The 18,742-nt window shown below is 43.7% G+C and overlaps 1 protein-coding gene across 4 annotated transcripts in view; it reads right to left on the reverse strand.

Moving 5' to 3' along the window:
• Positions 1-5,126: 5,126 nt before the first annotated feature.
• LOC120371981 (putative P2Y purinoceptor 10) overlaps positions 5,127-18,742 on the reverse strand; it is a 33,254-nt gene continuing 19,638 nt past the window's right edge. Inside the window, exons 1-3 of one of the 4 annotated variants that reach the window (XM_039488551.1) lie at positions 16,898-17,281; positions 16,767-16,784; positions 5,127-6,553 (exon numbers count right to left, since the gene is read on the reverse strand). In XM_039488551.1, coding sequence (XP_039344485.1) covers positions 5,399-6,499 — 1,101 coding nt within the window. In that variant the 5' untranslated portion in view covers positions 6,500-6,553; positions 16,767-16,784; positions 16,898-17,281 and the 3' untranslated portion in view covers positions 5,127-5,398. Of the gene's footprint in view, positions 6,554-14,955; positions 14,991-16,766; positions 16,785-16,897; positions 17,282-18,742 lie in introns of those variants that run through there. The other 3 variants (XM_039488552.1, XM_039488550.1, XM_039488553.1) reach the window with 3 other exon arrangements.

Raw genomic sequence — 18,742 nt, forward strand, 5'->3', positions numbered from 1 at the left:
AGCAGGGGTATTGTTATGCTGGAAAGTATTATGGGTGACATCAAGAGATGACAGCAGTTCCATGTGTCCTCTATTTTCCCTCTTATGTTGTTTTAATTGTCCCCCAAATCAATAGGATTTTGGCCATACATGTGTAGATCATTCCCTGAAATTTTGGAGTTAATTAGATGTGGGGTTCAAAAGTTATCATGTCATATAAACAGACAGACAACTATACAATACTGAGGTCAAACCAGCTCTTCTGCATGGATCAGAGAAATAGGCAACCAAAGAGAGGCACTTGAGGAGACTGGAAGCTATTGAAATGAGATGTTTGAGGAAAGTGAGAGGGTTGATGTTGCTGGACCACATGCATATAATGTCATCAGGAGTGAGACCAAGGCCTGCGGTATTAGAGAGAAGCTGCCAGGAGGAGGCTGAGATGATATTGTCAAATACAAAGGATGGATGAAGGGAATCCTCTTAGGAAGGCATTTGAGACTAGAGTTCTTGGGCAGAGAACAAGAGGCTGGCCAAGAGATCAGTGGATAGACTGTGTACAGGAGGACAGAGGATATGGAGTGATTGTTGGACAAGACAAGCCTGGAAGAGACTGATCTGGTGACCTGAACCCAAGAACCTGGGGAAAAATTAAGAAAACAGACAAACAAATGCCATTGAGTTGAGCGTTAGGACTCTCAAGGTCGGCCAAAAAGCCAGCATAGACACTCCCCAAATATTTGTTCCAGGGCACACGCATTTGTAGTTTACCTTTTAGGGCTTTTCTACACTTAAAAAGTTTTACCAGCGTAACTATGCTGGTTAGCAGTGTGATTTCTTTTGCAACATAGCTATGCCAATAAAAGCCCTAGAGTAGATGCAGTTATTACAAACATGGCTTTTTATCTGAATTTAAACAAACCTATTTTTCTTCAGTTTCCTGTGTTCCGCTTTCTGAGCTTAGGGCTTTGTACTATCCTTTGTAAACTCTCCCAGATGCCTGGTTTCATCTCTGAAAATGCTCAGCATTTCTGAAAAGCAAGGAAGTGAGCAAAACACTGATGTTTCTTTGAAGGCAATTCAGGTTAGAGAACCTAACTGCTGCATATCTGACAGTCTCTCTTGTACTGTAAGTACCCAAGTAAATTTACCTCAGGTTGTCTGGGTTTCCTCTGATCTTTCTCAGAATTGTTTGGCCAAACATGAGCAGTGAATTGCAAAGAAAGCTCTGTGTTTTACCAGAAGTGAAAGATGGGATAGAAATGTGCATTCATTTATCAGTGAAACTATTCTACACTCGGTCTTAAAATTAAACGGGAGCCTAACTTTTACCCTCAGCCTGCATTTTGCTCTATCATTTCTGTTTGTTGGCAGCAGCAACTTCTTGATGTATGGAAAACCAACTTTATTGGCAACATGTCCGAGGGTTTAGTTGGTATGCAGGGCTTTGCATAGTTCCTCTGCACTGGTGTGAATTTCATTCTGGCCAAGATCAATAGAAAAGTGTGTTTCTTGCACTCCACTGTGCAAAATATGTCATTCATTAAGATCAAAATGTGAGCACAGTTGGCAGAAAAAAAAGATGGCTAAACTAAATTTGCCTGGGAGCAGTGCGTGCTGTGGGCTGAAGGAAATTAGTACAAAACATTACATCTGCCGCCTCTGTATTGAGCAGCAATTGGCAGCATATATTTTTAGTCATCTTCATACATTTTGCCCAATCATAACTATATGATTGTGACGTTCTGTACCATGGGGGAGCAACCTATAACCCCCCATATTTCTCATCTGTATATAATTGTGATATTACATATAAAGCATGCCCTGTAAGGTATCAGGGGAAAGGTTACGTTCTATTGAAAGTCATTTCTGTATCCATATATGTATATCAGTAATGCATGTGAAGTTATGAGAATTGTGTTGTATGGTGGTCAAAACATGTTGTAAGTTGGGGAATCAGCCAGATATTAGCTCCCCAGAGGCAACAGCAAGGAAAGTAACCAACTCCCCGGTGGGGTGTGAAACAACCCATCAACAGCCATTGTCCAGCAATGGAGCTACAATCCAATGACTCACCTGCATGAGGCCACACCAGGGGAAATGCTCAGCAATGCCCCCCAGACATGCCTGGACTTGTGTTTTCCAAGCATGTGGACTGAGGGTATAAAACAGACAGAGTGGACACATACTGGGCCTTTTTCCTTCACCCACCTACACTGCAAGCAACAAGGACGCTGAAGACTTGAGACTCCAACTGAGGAGACTGGCCCAGGTTTCAAAGGTGAAATCTATATATTATGGACTGCAATATCCAGTGGGGTGAGAAAATCTGCTTTATCTAGATGTTGCCCAGTCTAATAGGGTTGAGAATTTAGACTGCATGCTTATATTTTATTTCTTTAGGCAAAAAGTCAAAGTTAGTTACCAATCACTTACTATCACTTAAAAATCTCTCTTTTATAGCCAATAAATTTGTTTAACTGTTTATCTTTACCAGTGAGTTGGTATGAAGTGTGGGAGCAAATCTGCTCAGGTTTGACAAAGGCTGGTGGTTGTTGCAGTGGTGAACCAATTAATAAATTAGATGGTATATTCCTGGGGTACAGTACTGGGAGCAGGGGCGGGGGAGCACGCGGGGAATTGGCGGGTGCCTTTCCCTGTGAGATTCAGGAGTGGCTCTGGGAGCATTCATGCAATCTAGCTGGGTGTGGGGCTCCACATGCAGTTGTGTTGAGTGATCACAGCACCTGGAGGAATCGCTACTGGACACTAGCAAGGCATTGTGAGAGAGAGCCCAGCTGGAGAGAGTTAAGGGGGCACAGCGGTCCCACAGCCTCAGGCTGTACCCTGGGGGGATCCCGTCACAATGATCAGCCCTTCTTTTTCATTTACCAGTGCCGTATCAGAATTCGATTCAGCCCAGGGTTGTGTTGACATTTGCTGACTGCCTCAAGAGGAGCTGTCTACCCTCAATTCCTGTTGACTTGTGTGGTGAGGGGATTCTGCCCCTACAAGAGGTATTGAGCAGTTCACAGCATCAGCCCTGTAAAATATAGAACCAGGATCCAGCCTCTCTGCTGGGCTCTGCTTCTCTATACTGTAGGGCTGGCCTATGCAATCTGGTGCACGCCACTCTTTAAACAGATACAAGCTTGTTCCACCCCCTCACTCAGGGCCCTCTCCAGTGACTGTGGATACACTCTCACTGTGTTTCTGTTTGCACCATTGGCAATGCTAGCTGGGAACATTGTTCAGTGGTGTCAAAGACAAACATTCAAAAAAATCATCAATTAGGCCAAAACCATGAGATTGATTTAAAATTCATGTTTTTTTAAAAAAAATAACACATTTTGTGTTCTCTTTATGTGCCTCCTGGTTTCTGAGCCTTTAGGGTGCACATAGGTCACATTTTTAAGCTTTCTCTGAAAGTACATGGGCTAGAAACTTATTTACAAGAGAATCTCAGCTTTTTTAACATGACTCCAGGAACTAGGGCTTTAAGTAAAATGCCCAAATATCATTAGACTTGCGATAAAATCATGAGAGTTGGCAATGCTGGTTAGTAGAGCGCCTCCTTGCAACTGTACCTGGTCTCTACAAGGGTAAACGAGTTATGGAGAAGTCTCTATGGTCCCTCTTCCTCATCCTCCTTTGTACACACAATCTGTTCTTTAATGTTCATCTAGTAAATAACCATCTCAGGACTTCTGGGGAATGGCAGATGCTATGGGCCACCACTGCTACAATTTTGAACAGAAGAGGCTATGGAGTGTCCAAGGCCTTGTCTAGACAACGAAAAAAGGTGCTTTTTTCAATGGAGTGAACTCAGTTGAGCCAATTCAACTCAGCTGAAACCCCCACTTAACCCCTGTAGACATCTTTAGCTTGATTTTTAGCAGGTCAAATTATAGTCTAAGCAGGACTCTAAGGCTGTCTTCATCACTAAAAAAGGTATGTTTTTACACAGAGGTAACTGACTTGAGTTTGCAACCTTAATGTAAAATCTTAGCAGAGACAATGAACTGGTGATTTTTACCTCAGTGTAGCTAGCTGAGGTTCAATACTATGCCCTCCACCTGGGGTTGACCTCAACTAGCTACACTGAGGTAAAAACTACCTGTGTGTTGTCTCTACTAGGATTTTACATTGATAGAGCTATCTTGACATAAAAGTACACATTTTTCCAGGGAAAACGTAGTCTAAAACACAGCTTGCCAATTTTAAGCTGTGCCTACAGTGACATTAACTGGGGCTTTCAATTGACTTAACTAGCTCAAATGAGCTAACTCAGTGGAGGTTAAAAAAACAACAACTTTTTTTCCCTAGTCTAGACAAGGATTGAGTATTTCAGAGTTAATCCTGCTGAAGAGCAGAGTTGCTTGAAAGCATTTTTTTTTTATTTCTCAATAAACTGACCTCTCTGCTGAACAAGTGCAGCCTAGTATCTACAATTTTCCAGAGCTTCTGCAGCTTAGAACTTTTTGGACTTAGTATTTAAGCTGAAGTTTAATTCACTCTTGTTCCTGAATAAATTGTCATTTTGAAGGCTGTATTGTTGCTATTAATTCAAGCAAAAATGGAACCCTTCCCAGCAACCCAGAATATTGATAGGATTTTCAAGAATGTCAAATATTTTATCTTATCAGAAATTATTCCTTTTCTGTTGAAATCCATTGAAACAATTGTATTAATCAAGACTCAAACCAAGCTACTATTTTCAATAGAAAACATTAATTTAATGATTAAAAAATGTATTTACAGATATACCAGATATTCTAAATGTACCTTGGGTAAAAGTCCTTTAGGGCAAGGATTGTCTAAAAGCAGAGACATAACCATGACATAACATTTTTATGGGTGCATCAGCGTCAGCAATGGAAATGGCCTATGTGGAGCCCTAGGTTGTAGCTGTTTTGTAACTGTTTGGTGGCTGGAATTCCCATTATGGTCAATGGTATTTCAATATATAGACAGGGCCAACGAGGCAGGGGGGAAGCCGGTACAAATTACCGGGGCCTGGCTGTCTGGAAGGGGGCCTGGGCCCCAGCTTCCCTGGCTTTGTCGGCCCTGTTTAGCTGGTCCACCCTTGCTGAGGGGCCCGAACCTGCTCTCGGCGGCCATGTATATAGATCAGCTGCTAGGATTACATTCGGGAGCATCTTTTTAAGGAAGATAAATTATGGGACCTAACGGGTAACTCAAGCAGTGTGAGAGAATTTTGCATGGGGAGGTTGTAGTGATTGGGGTGGATGATATTTAAAAAAACAAAAAGATAAAGTTAAAATGTCTTTCTGTGCTGGATACCCTGGATGTAATGGCCAGAGATGTTATTCAGTGCATATTTCTGGGCTTAATGTGATCTCCATTTGAGCTTTGGACTGCACCTATGCTGAACAAATGGTCTTGAGTTTCAAAAAGCTTATTGTAATAAAAGCACCTCTGGTTCAGTTAGAGGAGTTTCTGTGTATTTATTTGACCAGAGTTTTGGAAGAGACCGAAATTTAAAACGTGAAAAAGGGTTTTGTGTTTTAATATCATCGCTGTTTTCTTGGAAAGATGAGTCACTCTCTTTGTCCACGAGACAGCTCCTGAGGGCAAAGCCACTACATCGCAATAATTTGTTCTGAAACTCTGATGTGATAAAGTAGTAGAGGATTGGATCCAGACAACAGTTCAAACTTGCAAGACATAAAGAAACTGGATGAAAATGAAGAGTGCTTCTGCGTATGGCGCAGTTTGTAATAACATTCTGTTTCACCATCATAAATAAAGGAAAGTTTATATGATATGGTGTGAAACATATGAAGAATACAGCTGCACACATCAGAATCATCCGTAAAGCTTTCTCTTTCTCACTTCTCTGTTGCAAGGGCACTTGACACTCCTGTAGAGATTGTCTCATTTTCCAAGTGCAGTATGCAATAATAACTAGGGGGACCACAAACCCTAATAATTCAGCTATTGTTACTGAAGTAATAGAAGCTCCCATACTCATTTGCTTCACTCCAAGATCTGCAAAGCAGGTGTTTGTATTGTTGGATAAGGTAGGACTTCTCAGGATTGGAACTGGTGAGCAAGCAGCCCCAACAATGATCCACACAACAGCACTAATGGTGACATCATACTTGCACTTCCAGTCTTTGGCTTTGAATGGATGGAGGAGGAAAAGGTACCTTTGAATGCTTATGCAGGTAAGGAAACAAATACTTGCGTACATGTTGAGATACTTCAGGTAGAAACATAACTGGCAAAGGAAACTCCCAAAAGGCCACGTGTGGTTTATATAATAATACACTCGAAGAGGTAATGAGAGAACATGTACAAGATCAGCGACAGCCAAATTAATCATAAAAATAACAGCTTTGTTTTTCTTCCTGATGAAGCGACATAAAACCCATAATGCAGTACTGTTTGTCAGAAGACCAGGTATGAATATTATGGTGTAAGTGGTTGCGTACAGGGAGGACTGAAATCCCATATGAGGATCAGTGCAGTTTCCTGAAGATCCGTGGCTCACCATCTTGAATGTATCTGTGCATTCATTTAGGAGATGACGGGGATGGAAGAAGGATTTCTGTAGAGAGTAAAAAACAAAGACAGGAAAGGCAAAAACTGTTCAGTGTTTATTAATATTGATGTTTGTATTTTCTAATTCAGACAAAAACATTTAAATGAGACCTTACACATAGTAAATACCTATTGAAAAGGAAGGAGTATAATGAAAAGCTTTGTGGTTCACTCTATTACAGAAACTGAGATTAAAATGACAAGCAAAGAGGATGCTTTTACCATCTGTGGTAGGGCCATAAAAGAGATTTTTGTCACTTGACCAAGCGCCCAATACAGTTATCAATGGAATGACTCTGTAGCCATCCCAGCATGAGTAGTTGTTTCTGGAACATCTGCATCCTTGGGTCATATTCACTTATTGATTCCAGTCATTCACCAGCCCAAAGTCTTCTGGGATTTGGGTATAGACACACAAGCTATCTGGAAACCCTATTCTGCCAGGGTCCCATAGCCAGCCAGCACTGATCAGAAAGTTGTGTGGGTTGACTAGGAAGGATAAAGAACTGGGCCATCTCTTAGATGTGCGGATTCAGTGCATCAGCCAGCCAGCCTTGACTGGAGGTAGTCCTATGGAATTCCATCCAGAACATAAACCTACTCTGACCAGTGGCAGATTAACAAATTTGCTGCCCCTAGGCCCACAAAAAATTGCCGCCCCCCGCACCAGCTCACCTCTGCTCCCTCATGGCAAGCCTGGGAGGGAGTGGGGAGAAGGAGAGTTGTGGCGTGCTCGGGGGATGGCGGAGGTGGAGTGATGGTGAGCTGGGGCAGGGAGCAGTTCCCTGCCCCCCCCCGAAGAGTTACTCCCCTCGCCCGCCGGCCCCAGGTCACCTCCACTATCTCCCGAGCACGCCAGTACTCGCTTCTCCCTCCCTCCCAGCACTTTCGCGCGGCAAACCTGGGAGGGAAGGGGAGTTGCAGCGCACTCAGGGGATGGCAGTGGTGGAGCGGAGGTGAGCTAGGGCGGGGAGCAGTTCCCGGCCCCCACGAGTTACTCCCAGTGCCTGCGGGCCCCAGCTCACCTCTGCTCTGTCTCCTCCGATCGCGCCGCTACTTGCTTCTCCCTCCCAGGGGAGGAAGGAGGGAAGCGCGGCACGCCTGGGGGAGGAGGCTGGCCAGGGATTTGGGGAAGGGGCAGAGTTGGGGAGGGGGCGTGAGCAAATTTGCCGCCCCTGCAAATTTGCCGCCCTAGGCCTAGGCCTTGGCCTTGTTGGCCTAGGCGATAATACGCCACTGACTCTGACAGTGTCCTAATACCACAGTGACGCTATTAATCAGCTCGTTGCCGGCTGCCAGGCTACTCTTCAGATCTCTAGGTTCTCCATAACATTTGACTTCATTCATTGCACACTGTATTCAAACGCCTATCGAATCAGTGTCCCCATGCAGACCTACAAACGTCTCCAACAAGAGATTAAATAAATATAGTTTTGAATTAACTGAGACTGTCTGAGCATCTTTAACAACTGCCATGGAGGTCTTGTATTAGATTATCATAAGTAAAACAATAAATAGCTTACATAAGGGACAAGGCTAGCAGACAGCAGACTGTGGAGGAGGTCTGTGATGGAAAGGAGCAGACAGATCCATCAGAGCTCTGGCTCCATATTTAGGACTAATAAACTAAACTAATATCTAACCAAATGTGCGTCAGTTTCTATGTCGGTATCGGAAATGCATTACTACACACATGGCATAATGCAGTCATCATTTTGTAATAACAGAAAATAACATCTAACCATTCTAGACATGATGGGAAAAATATCTCTCTGCAGTTACCCCAGAAGTTCTCCAATTTGGGTGACATTCACCCATATGCACCTGCATAAATCTCTATGTGCCATATATGCCCAACATTGAGGGCTTAAATGGTGCAGAGGTACTTGTGCAGGCCTTCTTTACTGTAATGAATTTCACCCTTCCTGAGTACCTTTTTGGGGAAACATTTTCTTAGGCAAAGGGATTACTGTTCATGCAGCAGGTTATAAAATGAGGCACAGATAACACCATCATTTAAGACTAAACCATGTAATTTTAACCCGGGCACCAAATGCTATGAATATAATTTTTAAATTGACCACAAGGTGTCACAGCTGGATCGGAGTTAATGTCTCTTTTGCTTCTCTCTAAGAGATCAGGGCCTGATCTTGCAAAATCTTTATCATAGTGCTTGAAAATCTAACTGGAATTGATGACAATGTGTAATGAATAAAGATATGATTTTGGTGTCAATGAAACTGCTCACACTTGTAAGCCCTCTAGCTAGAATTTTCTAAAAAGCTCCTGGCCAGAGTTCAGAACCCACAGTTGGGACCAAATTTTCAAAGGAGCTCTGGACCCAGGAGCTCCCACTGAGAAGTTTGTAGCATGATTTTCAGAAGCGCTCAGCACCTACCATGCACATGCTGAGCTCTTCTGAAGTTCTAGCCACAAATTTTGATTTCTAAATAGGAGCAGAGCACTCTGGCCCCAGTTGTGTGTGCTGAGCCCTCCTGACAATCCCAGCCTGTGTTTAGTAGTGTTTGCAGGATGAGGCCCTTACCTTTTACTCAAAGACTCATGGTCTTTAAGGCCAGAAAGGACCATTGTGATCATCTAGTCTGACCTCCTGCACAATGCAGAACCTCGCCCACCAACTCCTGTAATAGACCCATAACCTCTGGCTGAGTTGCTGAAGTCCTCAAATCAAGATTTAAAGACTTGACATTACAGAGAATCCACCATTTACCTGCTAGTTTAAACCAGCAAGTGACCCTGCCTCATGCTGCAGAGAAAGGTGGGGAAAAAAACAGGGTCTCTGCCAATCTAAGCTGGGGGGGAATTCCTTCCCAACCCTAAATACAGTGATCACTTAGACCTTGAGAATGTGGGCAAGATCCAGCAGCCGGACACCTGGGAGAGAATTCTCTGAAGTAATTCAGAGCCCTTCCCATCTAGTGTCCCATCTCTGGCCATTGGGGATTTTTGCTACTAGTAGTTGCAGATGGGCCACACATTATTGTAAACAGTCCCATCACACCATCCCCCTCCATAAACGTATCAAGCTCAGTCTCAAAGACCGTTAGGTTTTTTGCTCCTACTATTCCCCTTGGAAGGCTGTTCCAGAACTTCACTCCTCCTCTGATGGTTGGAAACCTTTGTCTAATTTCATGCGTAAACTTATTGATGGCTGGTTTACATCCATTTGTTCTTGTGTCAGCACTGGTGCTTAACTTAAGTAACTCCTCTCCCTCCCTGGTATTTATCCCTCTGATGTATTTATAGAGACCAATCATCTCTCTCCTCAGCCTTTTTTTGGTTAGGCTAAACAAGCCAAGCTGCCTGGGTCGCCTTTCATAAGGCAATTCCCATCTTTTCATGTGCTGTGTATTTATATCTGCCTCTGTATTTTCCATTTTGTGCGTCTGATGAAGTGGGTTTTAGCCCACGAAAGCTTATGCCCAAATAGTTAGTCTCTAAAGGCATGGCTACACTTGCAGATGTAGAGCGCTGTGAGTTAAACCTGCCTTCGGAGAACGCAGTAGGGAAAATGCTGCAGTCTGTCCACACTGACAGCTGCTTGCGCACTGGCGTGGCCACATTTGCGGCACTTGTAGTGGCATTGGGAGCAATGCATTATGGGCAGCTATCCCAGCATGCAAGTGACTGCAATGTGCTTTTCAAATTGGGGGGGTGGGGTACAATGTGACAGGGAGTGTGTTGTGTGTATGTGGGGGAGAGAGAGTGGGGTTTTGGGGGGCTGAGAGCATGTCAGCATGCTGTCTTGTAAGTTCAGACAGCAGCAGATCCCCCCTCGCCCCCACCACCTCTCTCTCACACACACAGCATTCCACAGTAAGGGCTTGCATGCTGGCTGTCAGAAATGGAGCTTTGAAAGGGCATTTCTGCATTCCTACAGGAGTTCAAAACAATGACAAGAGTGGCCACTTGACTTAAGGGGATTATGGGACGTTTCTGGAGGTCAATCAGAGTGCAGTAACCCAACACCTCGTTCACACTGATGCCCGTGCGTTGTAACCAAGGCACAGCAAATGTTATTCTACTTGCCGAGGTGAAGTACCAGCAGCAGCGCGAGCCAGACAGAGCGCCGCCGCCCCTCCTCCCAGTGTGGGGGGGGAGGGGGCAAGGCGGGCGCGCTAGGGCATTTTTTTTTGCCGCCAGCAGCAGAGGAGGCTTGCCTGCGGGCAGCTGCGGCCGCCAGCGACCAGCGGACCCTCCACAGGCAAAGCAGCCAGCCTGCCCCTGCGCCCGCTGCGCCGCGCGCGCGCGCTGCGCGCCCGCCACACCACAGCGCGCTGGCGCGCTGGCTGGGGGGGGGGGCAGGGGGGCCCGCTGTAATTGCTTGCGCTAGCCAAGCCAAGCCAAGCCAAGCCAAGGTGCACAAGGCGTTTTTTTGCTGACTCAGACTAACATACTAACTACACACTACCACTGTACCACTGGTAGAGTTGCTCCTCTAGATCAGTCTTCTCTCTCTCTGTGCCCTTGTTTTTTTTTTAATTTTTTAATATTTCTTAAACATGAAACAGTATTCCTGATGAGGTCTCACCAGTGTCTTGTATAATGGCAATAACACTTCCTTATCTCTACTGGAAATACCTTGCCTGATACATCCTAGGATTCTATTAGCTATTTTCACAGCTGCATCATATTGCTAGTCATCCTGTGATCAACCAATATGCCCAGGTCTTTCTCCTCCTCTGTCATTTCCAGCTGATACATCCCCATCTTACAGCAAAAAATTTTGTTGTTAGTCCCTAAATGCATGCCCTTGCACTTTGTACTATTAAATTTCATCCCATTTCTATTACTCCAGTTTTCAAGGTTATCCAGATCTTCTTGTATGATATTCTGGTCCTCCCCCATGTTGGCAATACCTCCCAACTTTTTGTCATCTGCAAATTTTATTAGCACACTCCCCCTTGTTGTGCCAAGGTCATGAATGAAAAAGTGAAATAAGATTGGTCCCAAGACTGATCCCTGAGGAACTCCACTAGTAACAGCCAGACAGTTCATCTTTCATATGACCCATTGTAGATTCTCCTTTAACAAGCTCCTTACCCACCTTTCAGTTCTTATATTAATCCCCATCTTCTCCAATGAAACTAATAATTTCCCATGTGGGACTGTATGAAATGCCTTACTGAAATCCAGGTAGATTAGATCCACTGCATTTTCGTTGTCTAAAATATCAGTTACCTCAAAAAAACAAGATCAAGTTAGTCTGCAACGATCTACCTTTTGTAAAACCATGTTGTATTTTATTCCAATGATCAATTAACTCTGTTCTTAAATACTTTCTCCTTCAAAATTTGTTCCAAGCCTGTGCAAACAAATGAGGTCAAACTAATGGGCCTGTAGTTTTTTGGATCTTTTTGTTCCCTTTCTTAAAAATAGGTACTTTATTAGCAATTTTCCAGTCATAGGGTATGACCATTAGTCTACAGAGCTATTAAAAATCCTGTCTATTTGGCTTTCAATTGCATGTGCCACTTCCTTTAATATTCTTGGATGGAGATTATCTGTACCCCGCCCCCAGTTTGGTCCCATTAAGATGTTTGAGTTTGACTTCCACATCGGATGGGGTAATTTCTTCTTCCATATCCTTCCTTCCATTACCTACCCTGCTACTACCCCAAAGCTTCTCATTACTCTTATTAAAAACTGGGGCAAATTATTTGTTTAGGTTTTTGGGCCATGCCTAGATTATCTTTAATCTCTGCCCCAAATAGTGGGCTCACATTTAAATACTGGAGAGTTTTTTGCCCTGGGATAACTAAGGGCCTGATTCCCCTTCCTACCCCGCCCCCAGGGGTTCTGAATATCCACAGCCTCCGTTATCTTCAACTGGAGTTGTGGGTACTTAATTAAATCCAGAGTAACTTTACTCCAGTCTCTGCAGAATTTTGCTGATTCCTTGGAATAAGCATAGGGAAATTTAGATATTACTGCAAATGCTAAAGTAACCATTATCTGAAGCAAAACTGGCACGTTTCTAAGGGTGACCAATGTAGTTAGGAGGAAGTAATGCTGACTGTATTTAGCAAGGGTGCCAATATCCTGTTGTCTGGAGCTATGACAACAGGGCTTGACAGTATTCTAAAACAACAACAACAACAAACAAACACTGTCAAGGTATTTGTCATCATTTTTTTAAGTTCCTACTTATTCCATTTTGCAATTTTCAAGAGTTTACTCTTCTTTCCTGTCATTCTTTCAAAAATGCACTAAAGCAGGTTGAAGACTGAAAGAAGAAAATGCTTATATAGATAAATATACATGAACTTTGCTCATGTAGGAAAAGTAGGTCCAGTTTTGACCATTAACTTTGGCAAAGCAGATGTTAGTGTGAGCTAGCGTGCTTTTGTTTTTCAAAATCAAAAATGTATATTTTTAAATATGCACAACAGATGTCCTTGGAAAAGCTGTGTGTAGCTTAATGTGAATGGTCTGACAGTGAACAAAGTAATTGCTGCTGAAGAGAGAGATGACCATTGGGCGGGGAGTGCTGCTGCCAGTGGTCGGAGAAAAAGCAGCAGGCTGAATGGGTTAAGTTGTCCTTGATGTGCTTCTCTGCACTAGGCTAATTGATCATCTACTTCTTTTATTCCTCACTGATCCCACCAGGGGGTCTGTGCTGGCAGTAGCTATGAGGGAGGTGACACCACAAAAGGTGATGGCCCCTTAAGCTTGGTGCTGCTGCTGTTCATGGTCTCAGAGCACTTGAGGTATTTGCTGTCCCCAAGGTTATTGGCCCATCTTACCAGTCCCCTCTATAGCCACACCCATCTTGCTCCTGGCTTTCAGGACTGCTCACCTCCGAAAGGGGTGAGTGGGGCAGGCCATGAGTCTGGAACAGGGAGAAGGATGGCACTGGCCAGAAGGAGGATGGGGACATCTAGGGCACTCAAGCAAACTCTCAAAACGTAACTCTACAGGGACTGCTATCGGGCATTGTCAGTGGAGGCCCTTAACTGTGGAATTCACTTCCCAAGTTGTCCAACAGAGCCCATGTTCAGTGACCTGGCATGTCCATCTCTTTTCTCAACCTCGCCCCTGAGAATGTGCTTGGGCTTGCTTTGCATTCTTTGTACAGAGGCTGTATTTTGATCTTTAACAAGGTACATGTGTAATTGGGCACTTTTTTTTTAACATTAAAAATTGATAAATACACTAAATTAAACCTTATTCCAAACAGACCAATGAACAGTCATAAATTGCTAGCACCTTTTCCTGGCTACTGTCGGTACTTTAGCATTACTTTACTTCTGATTTACAGCAGCATTGGTGAAGTCAGTATCAGGCCCCTTGAGTTCTAGGGCTGTACTGTCCTCTTTAAAAGTCCCCACCAGCCCCAACTCCCTGGTGGACACATGAAATGTGCTGTCTTTCTGGGTAGTTGTCTTCCCAAGACAGAGTTCAATATCGATGTACTAATTAACTCCATCTCGCAACAGACACGAAGGCTGCCTGAAGACTCAGTGTTAATTAAATCCTTGCTTTACTGGTAAAAACTGCTCTTTGAATCCAGGGAAGCTATTTCTCTGCCTGATGGCAAGTAATAGTGAGGCCTTGGCCCTGTATTTCTGAGGAAGCTATGGGGCTGGAAATTGCTAGGTGGTTCACAGAGAAATCAGATATTCATATCTAACTATGCTTTTTGAAGGCTGTGGCTTTCTATGAAAGGGTGTACAGACTTTTTGTTGCCTCTTGGAGAGGCCCCCAAATCCTCACACACCTAACCTCCATGTTGTACTCATAAGGAGGCCCTGCCAAGCTAACCAATAACATCGGGCTTGGGGGGAAATTCGCATCAAGGGTTTAGAGGCAGCTCAGGAACCAGCCAGGAGCTAACTAAATGCAGCTGAGATTTTTTTGGCCTCAAGGCATTAAAAAGAGAAACACAGAGATTGTGCTGACCAGACTTGAATGTGGGGAAAACATATGTGCCACTCTGGCTGCTTGTACTTGTTTTTTGTTTAGTAGCCTCTTTGTAACACACACATGGAATGAATGCAGCTAGCACCCATTGACAAGCTGCTGTCAATCTGGATTAAATCCAGTTCTCCTTCAATAAAATACTCCCTGAAATAAAGTATCAGAGGGGTAGCCGTGTTAGTCTGGATCTGTCCAACCCCTCCAACGCATCATCAGGGATCTACAACCCATCCTGGACAATGATCCCACACTTTCACAGGCCTTGGTTAGCAGGCCAGTCCTCGCCCACAGACAACCTGCCAACCTGAAGCATATTCTCACCAGTAACTGCACACCGCACCATAGTAACTCTAGCTCAGGAACCAATCCATGCAACAAACCTCGATGCCAACTCTGCCCACCTATCTACACCAGCGAAACCACCACAGGACCTAACCAGATCAGCCACACCATCACCGGTTCATTCACCTGCACATCCACCAATGTAATATACGCCATCATATGCCAGCAATGCCCCTCTGCTATATACATCGGCCAAACTGGACAGTCTCTACAGAAAAGGATAAATGGACACAAATCAGATATTAGGAATGGCAATATACAAAAACCTGTAGGAGAACACGTCAACCTCCCTGGCCACACAATAGCAGATCTTAAGGTGGCCATCCTGCAGCAAAAAAACTTCAGGACCAGATTTCAGAGAGAAACTGCGGAGCTTCAGTTCATCTGCAAATTTGACACCATCAGCTCAGGATTAAACAAAGACTGTGAATGGCTTGCCAACTACAAAACCAGTTTCTCCTCCCTTGGTTTTCACACCTCAACTGCTAGAACAGGGCCTCATCCTCCCTGATTGAACTAACCTCGTTATCTCTAGCTTGCTTCTTGCTTGCATATATATACCTGCCCCTGGAAATTTCCACTACTTGCATCCGACGAAGTGGGTATTCACCCATGAAAGCTCATGCTCCAAAACATCTGTTAGTCTATAAGGTGCCACAGGATTCTTTGCTCCCTGAAATAAGTGATTTTTATTTTGCGTGTGTTCACAGCTGAACCTCTGGTGAATTTTCTCTCTTGCCTTTCTGTCTCTGGCCCCTTGGACTCTTTCTAAGTGCTGCCCTCATTTACACCTGGGTAAAGACAGTGATGTTATGACTCAGTTATATTTTCTAAAACCTTGGAAAAATATTAATGTATTGTAGCTTTTAATCATCTAAATATATTTGCCATTTTGGTATTGTTATTGCAGTAGTGTCTAGAGGTCTCAAGCAGGTTCAAGGTACCATTATATCAGATGCCGTATAAATGCATACTAACAATCCGTTCCTGTTGTGAAGGGTTTACAGGGTAACTGAAGACTGGAAACACAAAATGGGTGTCATTACAAGGAATGGAGAGGAGGGAGGATGTAGGTAAAGGTGATAGCAACGTGCGTTATACAGAGTAGCCATGTGCTCAATTAATCAAGTTAAGCCAATAATTAAAATATACATAAATGCAAAGAAGCACTAATATATCAGCAACCTAACTTTCTGCTATGTACTTAATATGGTCTTTATTACAGTAGTCATCAGTGGAAACTGCCGGAATTATCATTACTCTGACTCACTGTGGGCCCCACCCAGTTCTACATTTCTGTGGTATTGGGTTTAGGATTTCCAGATTCAAAGAGGCAGTAGAAACCTAGTCTTTTCATTATTATTATTTATTTATTTGTTTATGAATTATATAGAAGTAGCCCTAATTCCAGATCCAAACAACCCCAAACTTTGAATCTGAACTTTATGGCAAAGGTTCCTCTCTGGAATTATAGTCAAATACTGCAGCAGTGGGGAAATGCATCTTTTTAATAAAAATCCACTTGATGACTTGAAATAGTTTTCTAGGATTTCTGATTTAAGTAGACGAGACTTTCTACAGTTTTTGTTTAAATAGTAATTATCATTAGCTTTTTAACACATGCAACTGAAAGAGAATATGTGAAACAGAACTGAATGATCTGCAGTAATATCCTATAAATTAATGTAATGTTTTCTGTAGAACAGTCTTCAGCTGTTTTCTCATACAGTCCTTCTATCACAATGCATTGCTTTTTACTTACCCACCCACTCAGAAATGAAACGACAAATTGCTCTTCTATCAAAGGCTGCTGAGGACAGCCTACCAATACAAGCATATGTTTGAAGTTTCTCTTGAAAAAAGCATAGGATAGTATTGCTGAATATTGTTATGTCTTGGATTTACAACAGGAAATGTTCAGCAAAAATAAATCTTACCTCGTTCTAACTTCCATTCTTCAAGAAGGAAATATCCACAGCGAAGGGTAGGGAGAAAGCAAAATGGTTTTTATTAGCTACAGTTTATGCTCTAGATTCCAACGATAGAGATATTTTTAAAAACTTCTCACATGAAGAGAGAATTTTCACCCTCTTGCCCTAGTACTCCAAAATCCACTGACATCTGCAGACTGATGCAGTGACTGAATAACAGGAAATCCTCTATTTTTTTTTCACTTAGCCACCCAATGTGTTTTCAGCTACTGACACTAAAACAATTCAGATGATGTTATTTTGATGCAACTCAGGCTTTAATTTTACACAGAATTGGAGTTTCTGCTATGTTCTGTGCATGCCCTCAGTTGAGCTATACTTTACTTTTTCCTGTGACGTTTTGTCATTGTAGACTTCATCTGTTTGCTAAAACTGTGTACACACAAAAATCTGCTAGTGAGCAAATACTAAAAATAGGCATGTGAGCTGATTTTTCAGTGGGACTCTCACTGCCCAGGTCCTAGCCACCTGTCTGGGGGGCTCTGCATTTTAATTTAATTTTAAATGAAGCTTCTTAAACATTTTAAAAACCTTATTTACTTTACATACAACAATAGTTGAGTTATATATTATAGACTTATAGAAAGAGACCTTCTAAAAACTTTAAAATGCATTACTGGCACGCGAAACCTTAAATCAGAGTGAATAAATGAAGACTTGGCACCCCACTTCTGCAAGGTTGCCAACCCCTGATATAAGTAGTTCCAAATGACTGAAAGATGGGAAATTTTGGTTTAGTTTCCATATCCGAAATATATGATGGTTTATAGCTTGAATGTTTTAAAAGTATTCTCATCTTATACAGGCATGTAATGTCCAGTGTCATGTATTCCAGATATAGCTTTCTCTTCTCTGCCTTATTCATTTCCTTTTCTGTGTGTATAAGATATCCTTTCCTTATGCATGGTACTGCATGCAGTGGTGATGACCAGGGGTGGCTCTAGCAATTTTGCCACCCCAAGCACGGCAGCACGCCGCGGGGGGCGCTCTGGCGGTCGCCGGTCCCGCAGCTCCGGTGGACCTCCTGCAGACATGAGGCGTGCCTGCGGGAGGTCCACCGGAGCTGCAGGACCAGCGGACCCTCCACAGGCACGCCTGAGGGAGGTCCACTGGAGCCGCGGGACCAGTGGACCCTCCACAGGCACGCCTGCGGGAGGTCCACCGGAGCCGCCTGCCGCCCTCCCGGCGACAGTCAGAGCGCCCCCCGCGGCATGCCGCCCCAAGCACGCGCTTGGTGCGCTGCGGTCTGGAGCCGGCCCTGGTGATGACATATTACTTTCTGGGTTGTCAAAAAATGGCATGTGTACATTGCAATGTGAGTTACTATCAGTTGCATTGTTTCCTGCTGAAGGATGTGATGTGATGATGTACATCACATATCATGTCCCAACATCTGCAGAGATAACATGGCAGCACTGTAGAGCTGGCATAGTGCTCCCAGTTCTTAGTATAGATGCTGACTAAATTGAAATATATTCTTTCCCTTGCTATAATATCCTGCTGGGTTGGTTTTTTAGGGCCACTCAAAACAAGCAGATGCACACTGGGGTACCAAGATGGAAGGAGAAGAGGGAAAGGTATAATCTACAATGATTTGTTGCTTAAATCCTCTGGCAATTGCTGTAGGGCAAATCCCGATCCTTTCCCTCCCCATCCCACTGCATTTGAACATACAAAATCCTTAAAGCAGTGGTTTCACCATGATTCCTCTGTGCAGGGGAAGGTACCAGTTACAGTGAACAGGCGCTATTGAGTCCAGCCCGCCATGGCCCATGAAGCAGTGCTTCATACTGGTTCTCTCTGGGGCAGTAGGAAATAGTTGTCGGGGGAAGGGTTGTCTAGATGAAGTGGGAATGTAGCAACTACATGGATCCACTAGTCCAAACCTCCATGTGGGGGAAGAGGCAGCAATTGCTATTACA

Source organism: Mauremys reevesii, linkage group 9, assembly GCF_016161935.1.
Source record: "Mauremys reevesii isolate NIE-2019 linkage group 9, ASM1616193v1, whole genome shotgun sequence".
Taxonomy (NCBI): domain Eukaryota; kingdom Metazoa; phylum Chordata; order Testudines; family Geoemydidae; genus Mauremys; species Mauremys reevesii.